Source organism: Centruroides sculpturatus, unplaced genomic scaffold (assembly GCF_000671375.1).
Source record: "Centruroides sculpturatus isolate CEXI.00-Female unplaced genomic scaffold, Cexi_2.0 scaffold1159, whole genome shotgun sequence".
Lineage (NCBI taxonomy): Eukaryota > Metazoa > Arthropoda > Arachnida > Scorpiones > Buthidae > Centruroides > Centruroides sculpturatus.
Genome location: NW_019385414.1, coordinates 142851 through 160244, shown reverse-complemented (window position 1 = coordinate 160244; position 17394 = coordinate 142851). Strand labels below are relative to the sequence as shown.

Genomic DNA, 17394 nt, shown 5'->3' with positions numbered 1-17394 from the left:
GACAGTAAACCCGATTCCCTTTTGTTAAATACGTTGAATTCGCAGACCGTCATCCGTAATGAACCTCATTCACCCAACATTTTATGTATTTCTTCCAACGTATTATTATATCATATCATGCTATAAAAATTACACTGTACACAACAAGTGCACATTCACTGTACAACACAACTGCATGCATATCCACTCAAACTTTCCTCACTCGTTGCCATTACCTCGTCCTCAAATATTTATACGGATCGACTCCGATGTTGGCATTAACCTAATTACAAATTATTACAGATTTGTTTATCGTGGACCTGGGTTTAAAAGTTTCTACATCTGATAATTTGCCAAAAATAGATTTATTGATGGTGGAATTGACTATTGAAGATAATTCAAATTTTACTAGGTATTTTCTGGAAAAAGAAACAAGCTGTTCCTCCTATTTCTGCTCGATTCACAAACACAGATATGGTGTTAAAATAAAATTTGTGATGATGATGCGATGTAAATTGAGGGCAGTCGCAAACTCCATTGGCGCATGGTGCGTGTGACCAGTTTAAATAGGCAATCGGCTCACAGACTTTACATGGCAAATTTCGACCTCTTACCCTGTATTTCCGTTCAAATATATATAGAAAAAATTCCTGCCAAAAATCCACTTGATTGGTGAATATTAACTGACAGCTCAATGTCACTGAAGTTTCATAAGTTCTAAATAGTAAGGTTTGCCATAAGGGGCATTACTGATAGAGTTCGTGCAATGTCTTTTGATACAACAAGCTCCAACACTGGCCTGATTGCTGACGCCTGCGTCCTCCTAGAACAGAAACTTGGTTAAGAGTTGGTATGCACTCCTAGCATGCATGCATAATGTAATGGAGCTGATCATTGGTGCAGTGTTTGAAGCTGTCTGGATCGACATCGTCACCGGAAGTTCCTCTCTTAAGCGATTTTAGCGTCATTGCCAGTTAATTTATGAATAGAAATATGAACCAGGCTTTGCAAATAACACAGTACCGAGATCACTGCAAGACATCAAAAATGGTGTTGTTAAGTTTGCAAACAGCTACCTGTAAAACTGTCTGCCAAAAATGACTAGAGAGAATTCACTGAACTTATCTTTTTTGATTCGATCCCACAGCGAGGGGTCCGATTTATGACACCTGAGCTATGCATCAATGCTCGCTGGTACTCAAAAATAATTTACAGTTTGAAGACGTAAACGTTTGGGCTGAAATTTGAAAAATCGTAAAATCTATGATTATTCAAATTTCAGCTCAATAATTTTGTATAATCGCAGTATTTACGAGAACATACTTCTCACGTATTTTATTCAATCTGTTGCCAAAATTTTAAAACTTTATTATCATATAAAATCAATTATTCTTGCATTTTGACAAGTCATATGAATGCATTTCGACGTTAAAATTAGCCACTTTGGTCACATACGGGGTCCACAAACTGTCTAAAACGAATCACTTTTCAAATATTAATAGTAGACCGGTATTACTTAGTAGTCGTTGAGCATTCTCTCTTCCAGGAGGAGGTTAACGACTATTTTCAGTCGAATTACTTCGACCCCGTTCAACAACACTCTTCTTTCTATAGGACCCAGCGGTATCGTGGCATTCGAATAGGAAATTAAGTAGTTTTCCATGGTGCCGAGTTTAAATATTTGGTCCATTACTCACAAAATTTGATTAGTTGGCAGATTACCGTTTCATATTCGGTCGTGTATGGAACAATTTGTTAGAGCTACCATTAGAAAATATGCTGTCTACTTAATCAATGAAACTGTGCCATTTCGTACCATCCGAGTATCGCGATAAACGTAACAATTAGTGTGATGCTTAAAATAGGAAAAAATTAATCGCTTACTTTTTTGTGGTCCTACCCTCCAGAACTCTTCCAACTATGGTTTCAAATTACTACAGAAAAAATTTGGACTTGATAAATTAATATTTAGAGGTAGCTCAATGACCACAAAGTTTATAAAAAGAGTGATTTATGACAAATTAAAACATACAAGACCTGTTTTGGTAAACCAGACTTGTTTCACTTTTGTAGACAATTATAGATAAATTAAATAGTCGTATAGACTCTACAATATTCAATAACTTGATGGATTACAAACCAAAAATGCAACGAAAATATTTTTAAACATCACAATTCACAAAATTTGAAATTTTCAGTACAACATTTAATAGAACTTTATCAGTGTTTTCGTAGAGGCAGAGATTTTTTCTTCTTGCTGTCCGGAGTAGCCTAACGGTGCTGATGAACAACTTGCAGCAAATACTGAACTCGTAAATCATCATGAGTTTTTAGGCCAGTGAATTCCTAGATGAATGCGATCATGCGTTCTGCATGGTCGCACTCATCTAAGTCATAACGTGAACACTCATAGTTGCACTTTAATGACATGTACTGACTCTGTATTCTTTTAGTAGTTTTCTCTCTATCTTTCCACAGGTCAGGATCTACTGTGAGAACGTATCTGGAAGTTTCAATTAATTTAAAAACAGAGTATGTGACTTCGCACATGTACAGTTTTCAAGATTTTTTCCCATGAATGTGCCCCGGTCAACACTGATTCGCTCAATGTAACCCTGTTCAGTGTCATCGTCATTTTTAATCGCTGTAATCATTAGTCTATTTGTAGCAGAACTTACGTTGTTGTCGTAAAAAGCTGAAGCAACCAAACCTGGCAACAAATACCATAAGTGTTTAGAAAGTGTGAGAGATTCTACCTTAGATATTGTCGTGTTGATTGCCGAGTATTCAAGAAGTGATTTCAGAAGATGAGGGTCAGTGTTAGGAGCACTGGCTGCCAATGGAGCTGAAATCCATATTTTCAAGTGCACACGTGCAGCAAAGACACACACATTCTGTAGTTCCTTCTTTTCTTTTTTTGTTAAGTGGAACTGGCCCCTAAACAACCACACTTTCATATTGTAAAATATCTTTGAGAGGCAGCGAGCATGATGCATAGCTCACGTGCCGTAAATCGGACCCCTCTCTGTGGAATTGAATCAAGAATAATAATCAGGTCAGTGAATTCTCTGTAGTCATTCTTGGCAGATTGTTTTACAGGTAGCTGTTTGCAAACTCAACAACACCATCGTTGATGTCTTGCAGTGATCTCAATATTGTGTTATTTACAAAGCCTGGTTCATATTTCTATTCATAAATTAACTGCCAATGACGTTGAAATCGCTTAAAAGAGGAACTTCCGGTGACGATGTCGATCCAGACAGCTTCAAATACTGCACCAATGATCAGCTTTATTACATGATGCATGCATGCTAGGAGTGCATATCAACTCTTTACCAAGCTTCTGTTCTAGGAGGACGCAGGCGTCAGCAATCATGCCAGTGTTAGAGCTTGTTGTATCAAAAGACATTGCACGAACTCTATCAGTAATGCCCCATACGGCAAACCTTACTATTTAGAACCTATGAAACTTTAGTCATTGAGCTAGTAAAATTCGAAATATCTTCAATTTACAATTCCACCATCAATAAATCTATTTTTATAAATTTGCCATGTAAAGTCTGTGAGCCGTTGCCTATTTAAACTGGTCATACGCACCATGTGCCAATGGAGTTTGCAACTGCTCTCAATTTACATCGATCTCTATCCCAAATTTTATTTTAACACCATATCTGTGTTTGTGAATCGAGCAGAAATAGGAGAAACCGTTTGTTTTTTTTTCTCAGAAAATACCTAGTAAAATTTGAAATACAATAGGTGATCGCTTAACAAACTGTTAATCTGTTCCAAGACTTTGTTCATTAACCGATTATCGATTTACCATAAGTTTTATTGGGAATTTAATTAATTCGTTCTGGATATACCCCCAAAAATAAAAAATATATACTGTACTTTCTTACTACGTTTATTTATATCTATATTTTTTTTTCTCAGAAATTACCTAGTAAAATTTTAGATATCTTTAATAGACAATTCCACCATCAATGGATCTATTTTTCGCAAATTATCAGATGTAGCTATTTCTAAAGCCTTGTCCACAATAAACAAATCTTGTAATTTTTTTGTAATTAGGCTAATTCCAACATCGGAGTCGATCCGTATAAATACTTTAGGACGAGCTAATGGCAACGAGTGAGGAAAGTTTGCGTGGAAATGCATGCACTTGTTGTGTACAAAAAGAACATAAAATGAAGGGTGAATGATGTTCATTTTGAATGGGGACTCGCGAATTCAACGTATTTAACGAATGGAAGTCGGGCTTACTGTCACCTGCATACACTTTTTATTTTTGTACTTTTAAGATTGATTTCTTTTTCATTTTATATACCTGTATACTCGAAACAAATTCATATTTCTATAAAATAATACTTTATACAACTTTCCTGTTTAAGGCAAAATATTTACATTAATACCAGTTACCAGTAAATGTTCATATTTTTCCTCTTTTCAAGGAAATATTTCGACTGAATTTTCAAAGTATACCAAGAAATTGAAAAAAAAATGAATGTAAGGCAATCAATGCATTCGTTTAAACAATAGAATATGAAAAACTTTTTCAATCTAAAGGAAAAATTTTCTGATAACAATTAATCTTTGTTTATAGAAAAATAATTAAAAACAGCAGAAATTTCGAAAGATTAATTCCACAACTCGAATAATTAATGACGAGAATCTCAAAAGGCATTCGGTCAAAAATAGTAGCCTCAAAAAAAGGATTATCTTCGGTGGTGAATTCTGTATTTCTTGAAGGAGTTCGAAAGGATAACTAAAAAGGACACATACAGTTAGGTCCAAGAAACAATTTATTTGTTAATTTTTGAAGTTTTTAATTATATCCCGGTTAAAATATTTTATTACAAGATTTTATATTTCGAAACGAACCGATTTGTCTCACCGACTTATGCACTTTTACTTCCCAAGATATATCGAGTTTCAAAAGAAAAGGCAAGCAATGTTGAACACATTATAAAGTATTCCGCTGTACAAAAATGACAGCACTTCTACCTCTGCCAGTATTGAATCAGCTATTTATAAAGTTTAGAGTAGATATACACGACTTCATCTGATTTATTTATTGTTTTTTCTGTTGAAAATTTCCCACATTTCTAAGACATTTCTATTTTTGACAGTTGACACAGTGGCCTCATCCATTGAACAGCCCTCGCAATTTTTGTTATATTCGTGCTAATTTGCATATTTGCATTCAGACGAATATGTGTTAAAGTTTTCCTTGATTTAAAGATTATTTTTAAAATAATTTGCGTGTTAATAGTCAAGCCTGACTGATCACTCGTCGATTGACCTTCAGAGAAGAGAAAATAATTGAATTCTCATTTGTTTCAAGCTTATAGAATATTATCAAATAAAATCCTTGTTCTCTAAAAGAGAGATTTATTTTTAAGATAGAAAATAGCTTTCACTAGTTATGTTAACGAGGATATATATGCAGCATTCTAACGAAGATATACATATTCATCAATAGTATTAAAAGAATTACAAAAACAAAAGTGTGTACGTAAGTAAGAAGTGAATTTAGTTTTATATTTTACAGATTTATTTATCTTTATGAAATGTATTATACAGTCTCTGCAACTAGGCCTTAAAACATAAATTATTCTTTTCTTTTGTAAGAAAAAGAAATTTTTCAAAATAGTTGTGCATTGGTACGAATGTTCTAATATTTGCGCGACTGATGAAAGAGGGTGAATCTGTAGTATAATATTCTTGACATCGTTTGCTACACGTTTCTATACATCAATATTGAAATAGTATTTCCCGCTTTCTATCAACGATCTTTTGTTTCTTTGATGTTACTTCGAAGGCACTCCTAAGGCCAAAGTCTATTATGACATTATCTGATACAAGAAACCCCATTAATTCGTAGTAAATTTGCGGTCCCGTGGAGCAATGTTAAGTGTTCGGTTGATAGAAATTACTTTAATTGCAATTATTTAGTTTTCCTCTGTTTAAAATTTTTCGTGTTGACACCTTTCTCATTATGCCAGTTGAGACAGTGGACTATGAGAAGTCAACATTCGCTTCAAAAGTCTATGGGTCTATTGTAAGTTTGCCTGTTGTAAGTTTAAAGCACCTACACGCCACTAAACGTGAGATTTTACAAATGCAGTCTGTTCCTAAATAATAGAGCCACAGTGAAGTAATGACATAACTCTAATAAGGTAATAATAATTACATCAAAATAAGAAAATGAAACAAATTTCCACATTTTAAATAAGAGCCGCAAATAGAATCCTTTCTTTTTCGTGGACTAAATATCACACCTCATGGATTGATAAATGGCTTTTAAACTGCTTTAGACATAACGTTACAAGCAGGTCAGCATATACGTGTTTTGTATCAATCTGAAACAATAAAACCTACGACATAGAACTCAGTTTCGTTTTTCAATAAAATACTCAGTATAATAGCATTAAAACAATTCTCTGTATTCTTGAATGCTCGAAAAGTTGACCACGTCTGTCCCTTTTGTCAAGCGTATTTTAATCATGATTCCTTTCAGTGTTATTTTTTCGTTTTCTGTATTACTACTAATCTGATGGTGGGCGAAGAGCATTGATCCAACCTCATAAAAGTACATACATACGTTGCTTTAATAAATTAATTTTCTTTCTTTTTTAATTTCTAGTATTACTTTGCAGATTCTTTTGATATCTACTAAACACATATAAAATGTCTGCCATAAAACTTAATCGACTGATGGTTTCTATATTTATTAGAAAGTCATTTTTTCGTTTTTATTTTTCTTATCTTTCTGTTTTTCACTTTAACATAAACAGAATAAAATATTTATAATTAATTACTGCTAAATATAGGATTCCCACTGCACAACTTAAAATGCTTATTACACAGCTTGTTTCCAGCTATATATTTAGAATATGCACCGAGTGTAAGCTAATATAAGTCTACTGAATCATTTTGTCAATTTAGATTATTAAAATAAAATTAAAGTTTTTAAAATATGTAACATTTTAATTATTTAAGCTTTAATGCATTTAATTGTTAATTATTCGCAATTGGTGATTAAGAAATTGTTATAATATAACAGCAACAAGAACGAAAATGGAAATATTGTTCGAAAAGCAATTCGTATTTGCATTAGTCGCAGTGTTTTTAATCTTTGTTTACCTCTCGGTTAAGAGCTGGAGATGCCAGACAAAAGTGAATGAAGGAAGACAAACACATTTCAGATTCCTCACGTATCAATTATTATGGAATTTAATCTTTTGTCCTAGTAAAGCACTAAACTATAAAAAGTTTATTGACGTGTGTAAGTTGATTTAAATAATTAATCAAATAATAATTATAAAATATAATTTCTGAATTGACGTTGATTTATTTTGTGTTGTTAAAGATCTTCTTCAAACGTTAGAAGGATTTTGCTTGATAAATCCAAAGGAAAAAGCGATAAAAATTTCTTTCAACGGAAGTAATTATTTTCTGTTTTCTCGTCCCGAAACAATTGAAGTAGGAAGTAGTTCTTTTATTTATTCTGCACAAATGCCTGTATTTAAAGTAATAACTCGTTTATTTGCTTGCAGGAAGTATTGAAAAGTTATAATACGATTAACAAACATAGATTATATAATGGCTTACATTCTTTAATCGGAACAGGACTCATTACTAGGTAATAAGAGCCAAAAAGTTATTTTTAAAATTTTTATTAAGTAATATTTCGTTGTTTTCTAAAACTTTCAAGTGTTTTATAAATACTACTAATTTTTTGTTTTTAAAATTAGTTCATACAAAAAATGGAAGGCACGACGGAAGATGTTAAATCCTGCATTTCACTTTCGAATTCTCGAAGATTTCCAAGAAATCTTTTATAGAAAGTCGGAAACTTTAGTTCAGAAGTTAGAAAATAAACGTGAATCCGAGGTGTTTGATATAATTCAATTAACTTCACGTTGCACTCTGGATGTAATTACGGGTGAGATTATATTTCAGTGATTATATTTCTGTAAACAATGGGATATATTTGATTTTGTTTGACAGAGTCGGCGATGGGGATTCATGTAAACGCTCAAGATGATTCCAACACCGAATATGTACAAGCCGTTGAACGGTAAGTGACTATTATTACAAGTAAATTTCGTCAATATGACTTAATTAATCAGAAATTAATTATATAGTATTGATATGTCACCTTGCCCGAAAGGTATTCGAGGACACGCCTTTCGAGAAACGGTACTAAGGAAACGAAAATGTAAATTCCTTTGCTTTCTGGGCCAGGTTTTCGGGGGCGAATTTACAGAGACGGATAAGGCTTAAGCCCTGGCCCCCAAGCGTCAAGGGTCCACAATAATTGAATTAGTATCATCAATTTTTAATACGTTTTTATTAATAATGGGCACTTATGGTATATTAAAAAAGTAGTTAATATTAATAATATAATAATTTAGAGTATCATTTGTTTTATTGTAAATAGAATTCCATTGGATTTGAATAAACTGAGAAAACTTAGGCCGCCTTTGGGGTTGTCCTTATTTAAAGGCGGCCATACACGTTAAGTTAATCCTTTGAGGATTACCCATGCATGCGTGACCTTGAGTAATATCTGGTAGTGTGTGGGGAAGTGTATCGACCACCGGAGTAGAATCGAAAAACCGTTTGATTTTCCTGAGCAGTGTCAGACTGCGCAGGTTGACCTTAACGTGTGTGCCGTCGTGTCATTCAGTTGTGAGGCCGCTGAGTAGTTTGAAACAATGTCTAGTCAATGTTTGGAAGAATTATTTTCTATAACCTTATTAACATTTATTATTTATAACCTAAAAAATTAATTTTTCAGGTTATAAATTATTTTCAGATCAAAAATTTCTCGAGTAAATTAAAATTAGACTATAAATAATTTTAATATTTAGAAAACTTCTAAATTCATTTCTTCCATGTTCATAAAACATCTCGATACTGTATATCGTTTTCTTTTACACTTCAAAAAGTTTATTGTTTTAATATCCAAGTTAATTAAAACATGACAACTTAAAATAAGACAAAGTTTAATAAATTCTTTTTAATTATTAAATTATAAACTTAATATGCGATAATAATGTTTACAATTTCTACTAATATTCCATGTGATTGAGAATTATTAATATATATTCGTCTATAAAATTTAATCTATGAAATTTTTGGTAGTAGAATCGACTTGCCATTGATCTTTCGCTGATAATTGATGCTTTTTAACAGAATCTCTAGACCAAGATTTCTCTTGAAAAATGAATTTTGTGATCAGTGCTACCCAAACCACTGCAAATACTATTTACACTGTAGACTGCTAAGCATACTTTTTTTCCGCTTGTTTTAATAGAATTTGTTGCCAATAGACATCCAAAAACAGCCAGTATGTCGTCATCGGATGCCATGGCCGACGGATTGACTGACTAACTGAGAGACAATGGCGTAGCGAACATAACTGGCGCCCGGGGCACGACACTATATTGGCGCCCCCTCCCCTCCCCTCCCCTCCCCTCCCCTCCCGAAACAAATCTTGTTTGTCTTGGAGACCATTTGGCGCCCCTCTGCGAGTGGCGCCCGGGGCATAATAGGTCCCCTTGCCCCCTCGCTACGCTAGTGGGTCTTCTTTCCGTATTCCTTGATATCTCTATCTTCTGCTTCCCAGCTCTTCTCGAATGACGATTTTTTCCCTTTCCTCTGGCGCCAGTCCCCTTTGACCAATCCGGTGTCACCCCTATTCTCTAGTGACCCATGGGACCATTGGGTCAACCAATTACGATGAGGTCAACAGAACAAAGGCCGGAAGTGAAATTTATGAAGAGAAAATGTAGAAGAAAGAGAAAAAGAGAGGAAAAAAAACAAGGCTCAACAAGCCACACACTGACAATTAGATAACAAATNCCCCTCCCCTCCCCTCCCCTCCCCTTCAGAAACAAATCGTTTGTCTTGGAGACCATTTCGCGCCCTCTGCGAGTGACGCCCGGGGCACGTGCCCTACCTGCCCCATCTTAGCTACGCCTCTGCTGAGAGATTTTCTTCTTCGTGTGTGGGCGATAGGAAATTCTGAAGTTCCTCAAGGTCAGGCAGCCTCAAAGGATCAACTTAACCTCTATGGCCGCCTTTAGACTTTGTTTTGAACTCCTTATATTTTTGAATCCATTATTATTTAAGATTAGAGGTCCGACTGTTTCTATTCCACTAGTGTATAAATAAATAGAGTAGGGCTTTAAACATAATGTGAGTTCTGAAGGGTGTAAGGTAGCCGACCTGGTGGAGATAGGGGACTTGAAACCCACTCCACGGCACCTGTGTAAGGTTGCCATCTCCTAGGTGAGATCTATTAATCCCGCGTCAGGATGAACCTAAGGGAATGTTGTATGTGGGCCGTGAAGGAGGAGGCAAATGATGACAAGTGTTTTACACAAGAAAGCCGTTTATTTGTTAACATTTATGCTTACATCGACAATCGACAGTCCTTCATTAGGTTCTTCTCGTCAAAGATGCGGAGAGGCGAGAACTTCGGCGTCTGTCTGGCCTGGGGCGGACGAGATGAGGTCGCTGAGCAAGGCGGACGATCGGAAGGAGGAAGCGGAGGAGTCCAAACTTCTTGGCGACGGCACACCACAATATAAGTCACGACCATCCGTGGAATACGGAAGAGAGCCTCTCCCGACCTTGAATTTCGGATTTTTATAGTTTTTCCTTCTACTATTCGGACTTCTGATTGGCCCCTCGTTCCCTTCCTCGCTTCTCGATTGGTATCTCTTGTTTTGGGGAAAACCGAGACCGACTCGTGTCACAGGAAAGGTCCGATTCCAGGTTCGACGCCGACGCCGTTTTGTCGAATGTTCTTGGGGATTGTTGACAAAATAGCAAGACTCGCGTTGATAATTTAGCTTCGTAACTCGCGATTTCTGTCATTTCGGTATTCGAACGATCATACGCAATAATTTATTTCTCTTAAATCTTTCCCTCTTTTCCAAAATTGTTTCCCTAGATTGATTGTTTATGATCGCTTGGGTCAAAGTTCTACCTGTTTATGATCACTTGTGTCTGACTTATAACTTTTTATTTTGACATTGACAGTTCGTTTAACACGTGTTAGAGTAATCCGGTACTCGTTGTTTACATTTCGTGCCGTGTTGTTTAAATTATGGGATTTTCCTCTCCCTCTTATATTTAATCTATCGTTATTATTTAATCATAAGAATACCGCGATTTACATCATTTCGGACCTCGGTTGGGCCTTCACAAGGGGGAGTGAAACACACAAATTGAATAATTAGAAAAAATTAATTAAATAACTTAAGAATATAATTTTTAAGACGCAGAAATCGGATCAAAAGGTCAAATGAGAAAGGGAAAAACAAAACCCATACACTTACTATTTTGTCTGATTCTGTGAACGATAAAGCCGATCAAGATGACCATATAAGGAACAATTATTACTAAGGTTGCAAGACAAACTGACCTTAGTCACCTCCAGCAATTAATTGAGTTGGTTTGACAGCTGGTATCAAATTTATGAGGTAGAATGAGTAATCGTAACGGATAGAAAGAGGTAATAAATTTAAAGAAATGTTCGATTTCTGACAGTTAACATAAACAAAACCCGGACGCAATCGAACTTAAAACGGGTTGCATCATACCTATCATTAGTCAGCTCTCCCGAAGATGGGTATAAAAAAAGGCTTGAAGATTCGCCAACCTCCCGTATGAAGAGATTTTTTTTTCTTTTTTTTTACTCTTTCCGCCCTGTGGGCACTAAGAGGGCTTCTTTTGCAAGCCCATTATGGGTTCGGCCAGGCCCACAATCGGGCTGCCGGGTGGTGAGGGGCGGGGCCCGACATATCCAAACGGACCACCCCCCGAAAAATTTCTGGGGATTTTTCGACCCGTTCGGATTCGAGCCCGGGTCTCCCAGAGCGGTGGGCTGCCACCTTGACCGCTCGGCCATCCGGCCGCCGCACAGTGGGTCGTGAGACGATTCTAGCAGGACTTAAGTATATAGGCTGGTGCAATTCATTTTTATCATAAAAATTTTTACTTAGATATCGTATTAACTAAAAATTTACATATCGGAGTCACATTCGGAGTTTGACTCGGATTTCTCTTATACTACGGTCACGCTCGGTGCTTTTAGTAATTTTAAAACGTTAGCGGTTAACGGAGTTTTCTTATACGAAGTGATCTAAGTTTTGTAATGAGAGGATCTGAAGAAATTAAAAGATCATGTAAAATATCTGTATTAGTGTTTATTCTATGGGTTTTTTGGGAATAACTTTCACGAAATATTTTTAATTACTTGTGTCTAGTTTCTTGCACTTCTTCGGACAATTGTCCTATTGAAACTAGAAACGAATTTTTGATCCGCGTATTAAAACTTTGTGAAGAGTGACTGGCACGGGATACCAATGATAAAGCGTCACGTATAACTCCTCTGTTTCCTTCGTGTAGATTTCGAATTTGCTCGTATCAATTTCGTAGCCGATGCCAGCGCTTGTAATATAACCGAAAATCGTTCTATTAGGTTCTTGTTAACACCGGTTATCTCTGCAATAAGAGTGGCATTCGAAAAGAATCTTGCCGAATTACTGTCGTTGGTGTTTCCACCACCTTGCTTGGGAGTATCCAGAAGTAAACCAGTTTCGGTTCTAAATCTGTTAATATTTTTCTTTCTTGTTGATACTGACTCATTCTCTTCGGTCTCGCGCACTTGCCATTTTTTAATATCCATTCGATACGCTATGCGAAGAACGCATTCCATGAATCTTATGTGACAAGGAAGAGTCGATAGACCAAATGAAAAAGTTTCTTCATTACATTGCCTCATTTCAATATTAGGTAGATCGTTCATTTGGCTGGATGGCCATTATTTGTTTTTGTGGTGTTTTACAGCTTGCACTAGTTTGTGGCAAATCGACATGTTCAATAATTGCCTAATCATTGTGCCATAACCGATTTTTGTTTGAAAAATGTTTGATATTTCGATTACGTTTCTTCCATCTTTGACTTAGACCAACGGAAAAAGAACAAGTAATTCGACGTAACTCATTTTCCACTAACTCGACTAGGATTTGTTAAACTGGACTTTTTTTTAATGTAGTCTACGATAATATTTTTTACTTCGAATGACCCGCTTATCATTTTATTTTTTTCTCTTAGTTTTTCAAAAAGTTCACTTCCGCTGACTACGAGCCTGAGTCCCGCTGACTGTGAAAGAAAAAATGGTTATACGTCAAAATCCGCGCGTTTCCGCACACAAATATCTGTTAGACATAATTATAAAATTTTCAAAACTCCGGAGAAAATGAAATTAAAACGTACAAAGACATACGAAAAAATGGAGAAGTTTTAAAGTTTTACTTATTTAAAATTAAGTGTAAAAATCCCTTGAATTTGCGATTGTTTTATATAAATTTCCCTCATTGACTATTATTAATGTAATATACATATTAAAATACATATTTTGGCGATTAGTATTCATCTTAATATTGGATAAAAACACTTAAAACAGCCAGCGAAATAACTATTCAAAATAAGTTCGAACACGACACTAACGTTATGATTCCAACCAGATATAAAACTGATGCATTTTTATTTGTTGTTAAGCAAAGCCATGGGGTGTATTTTAAAAATTATCGGTAGGAATTGACTCACTGGAATGTTTTTTATCAATACATAAATACGTAAGGATCATTATCAGTTATGTATTTTTTTACTTTTGTCCTCCTACAATCGTCTCAACCCACTGTGCGCCGTATGAAGAGATCGGTAACCAAGAGGTATTATTTTAAACTATTTTGTAAACTCTCTCTCTCTCTCTCGGGTCTCACGTCTCAGTTTTAAGCTAGATTACGGTTAAGTTAACTTAGAGAATATTGGGACAGATAAAGATCCAGAACTTAGACGGTCTATCGACAAGAACGAAGTAATCATTGTCGCGACCTAAAAGTTTTGACTATTTTCATCTTTTGTATCTATTCATTTTTGTAGTCGCTTTCTATTATTTTATAGTTTATTAAATATGATATGTTATGGTTAATTATGTGTCCTCCTTGAGTACGGCCGACACCTTGTCACGACCTCGCACAACTCCTACTCGTTTACCACATAGACAATCCCTCACAAAGAAGCCGATAAGTGGGTACAAGCTCGGCGCTCTACACCGTCGGTTCACACAGTAATATATAAAAGACTGCTACAATATAGAATGATATTGACATATTTGTGATACACGATATAAAGATTCTATTTCAGAAAGATTTGGCCACTGCTGCAATATATCGATAAAACCCATGGATTATAGAGTTTTCTGGATATTTGCCTAGATTCGTAGCACTTCATACCTCATCGTGGGACCACTTCCACCCTCTATGAGCATAACAATATAGGCTTTTTCAATTAATCGTCTTAGAAGGAAAACAGTTTAAAAATTCCTTACAATTTTTATTTACATTTTAAAATATAGGTTTGCATCGAATTTTGCTGATTTTCTTATGCAACCTTGGTTTTGGTTTCGTCCTTTCTCTTACTTCAACCCATTAATAGAAATCAACAAAAAGTATAGAAAAATAGTCCATTAACTCCACTTAAAGGTAAGTCTGCGATTCACTCTATCGAATCGATAAAATTTAATTTTCTAATTATTTTTCAGGTAATCAAAGAAAGAAAAGAATTAATCAAACGAAATCAACACATGGATGATTTTCAAGTAGAAAAAAATACTTTAGGAATAAAAAAGAAGAGAGTTTTTCTGGATTTGCTTCTATTTCATCACCTGACAGACAAAACTCTTTCTGAAAAAGATGTCAAAGAGGAAGTCGACACATTTATGATTGATGTAAATAATAATATTCACTTCGAACGAAAAAGTTATAAATCTTTTCCTTTATTTTTACGCTTTTCTAATTTTCAAATTAGGGATTCCATACCGTAACCGTGGGTATCGGATGGACTTTATATCTTTTAGGATTGCATCAAGACATTCAAGAAAAGGTGTTTGAGGAATTGAAAGGGATTTTCGCTGATGAGAAAAATAGGATGATAAATACAGAAGACTTAAGAAAGATGAATTATTTGGAATGTGTAATTAAGGTATTATTGTAGTTGTTTTCTTGTAAACATTTTTCGTAAAAGAATAGGCTTAGAACCATATATTTCACTCTTTCGGCTGATATATAATAGAGGAGAAGTATGGCAATTAGTCAATAATGATTTACAAGAGTTTTATTCTTTTGGACTCGGGAGATTTCGAAACGTCGAAAATTGCAAAAAAGTTGGACATTTTTCTGTGTTTTTGGATGTTAGCTTGAGAGTAAAACACGATTTTTTCTTACAGTTTAAAGCTTAAAAATGGTAAAATATTCCTAAAACTTTTCAAGAAAAACATTTCGATTACTCATGGAAATTTTTACTTTACCAAATAATAACTCATGTCTACATTGAAAACTAAGTCTTTTGCCATTTTATAGTAATTAATAATACGATAGTTAATTTTTCAAATAATATCTTGTAACGAATGACGCCACACAATTTTTGAAACTATTGCTAATATGTTTCATGTTTAAAATATTTCTCGCCTGGAAAGTTAGGTAACTCGTTGCTGGATTTTTATTATTTTAGGAATCGAACAGAATTTATCCACCTGTTCCATTAATTCTGAGAAGAAACGTTTCAGAAATGAAAGTAGGCAAGTACTGTAAGAATAAATGTACCCGTATACGCAATTGTATATAGCATCTATTAATTTTAAGAATTTATGAATATATAATAACTTGTAGTGTATTTTGGTCTTGCAGGAGACTTTATATTACCACCAAACTCTTCCATTATGATAAATATTCACGCACTTCATCACAATCCGACCGTCTACGAGAATCCAGAAATTTTCCATCCGGATCGATTTCTTCCAGAGAATTTCCAGAAACGTCATCCGTACGCATTTTTACCTTTTTCTGCCGGTCCACGTAATTGCATCGGTGAGAAAAATTAATCCATTCTAAAAGCAATTATCGTATTTCTACTAAAATATGATTTTCGTAGGTCAAAAATTCGCCACGATGGAGATGAAGACTGTCCTAGCCAACGTCATTCGAAATTTTAGAGTTTATTCATTGGATCCTCGCGACAAGATGTTCGAAAGTTTAGATGTCGTTCTGCGACCAAAATATGGAATAAGAATGTATATTAAACGGCGATGAGGATTTAAGGCGTTTGCGTGTGACATTATCGCTATTACTTCTGAAAATTAAAATGATTTAATGGACTGAATTTTATGATGATATAATAGACTTATATACGTTGTGTGAAGTTTTTATTAATAATATATAAATATTGGAAACTCAATTTCTAAATTAAATTAGAGAATACGAAGTTTGGGCAAACATAAAGTTAGGTTAAATTAGGTTAGGTTAAGTTACGGATATTCTGTAAATAAAACAAAAATTGCGATCCACTTACTGAATTATAGTAAACTTTTCTAAACTTTTCAACGTGATCTCTCTGATTTGAGATGCACGGTCGAGATGGACCGTTGGCGTAAGTGAATCTCAAACCAGATTGTGGATGACCTAGAAGAAAATTTTTTCTGGTTGCAGGTGTGGTTACTCTGAAATAGTATATGTCATATCGTAATTAATTTCACATTTTTTCGGCCAAGATATTTTTTTTGCAAATGCAGAGATGACAGAAGAGTGCATGGTCTAGATTGTATGAGGATGTGTTGTTCCATTTTAATTTTCGGATGTTATACACGATAAAACGAGCGATTACTATGTACGGGTGGGAAAAGAGTTTCTATTCTATTTACAAATTAAAATTCATATTTGTCTAAGCTTTGTGTTTCTAAATACTGTATACAGTAGTTATGGGTGGTTATATTTTGGATCTGCTTTATTAGGAATATTTATCAAGTTTATATTTTAAATCTGTTATTTTTCGATAATTCGATGACATTTATGTTTATACTATAATTTGTAATTTTATCCAAGAATTTATTTTGCAATAAATCAATGTGCTATATACTGTATATTTTCTTATTATTCAACTACTTTACCGAATGTCCTGTAAAGTAATAACGCAATACGGATTTCTAGACTAATTAGTAAATTTTCAAAATGAATAAGTAAAAATATTAACTCTGGAAAATAAAAAATAACTGACTTTTGGAATTAATTCTGTATTTTTCATTTTTAATTTTAAACTCCCTAAAAGAATTAAAACAAATTATAATGATATTGGAAACGATCAGCAATATAACTGCATTAATTCTTAATGTATTTTTAACGTTTACTTAAATAAATGAAACTATTTTAATATACTTCACAGATTGTTATAAATTCATGTTAAAGGCGCGTGTATTTGAACAAAAATAAAAATTAATTAGAATTCTTTAAAATCTACAAAAATAAATAGCAAGAATTGGCTTTTAATACTGTACAG

The 17394-nt window shown here is 34.3% G+C and overlaps 1 protein-coding gene across 1 annotated transcript; it reads left to right on the top strand.

The window, feature by feature from the left end:
- Positions 1-745: 745 nt before the first annotated feature.
- LOC111638733 (cytochrome P450 4V2-like) lies at positions 746-16326 on the top strand. The gene is made up of 12 exons (XM_023384484.1): positions 746-818; positions 7352-7464; positions 7539-7624; positions 7737-7927; positions 7993-8062; positions 8130-8203; positions 12409-12588; positions 14619-14794; positions 14875-15048; positions 15577-15643; positions 15753-15932; positions 15997-16326. Exons 1-12 carry the CDS (start codon positions 746-748, stop codon positions 16152-16154), a joined length of 1542 nt encoding a protein of 513 aa, XP_023240252.1. The 3' UTR covers positions 16155-16326.
- Positions 16327-17394: the final 1068 nt, after the last annotated feature.

Bases quoted from the DNA above. Each gene is read 5' to 3' on its own strand.
- LOC111638733 (XM_023384484.1), top strand. From the start codon at position 746: ATGTCTTTTGATACAACAAGCTCCAACACTGGCCTGATTGCTGACGCC. The intron at 819-7,351 runs GTTAAGAGTTGG...GTGTTGTTAAAG, and splicing joins CCTCCTAGAACAGAAACTTG to ATCTTCTTCAAACGTTAGAA. The intron at 15,933-15,996 runs GTGAGAAAAATT...TGATTTTCGTAG, and splicing joins CGGTCCACGTAATTGCATCG to GTCAAAAATTCGCCACGATG.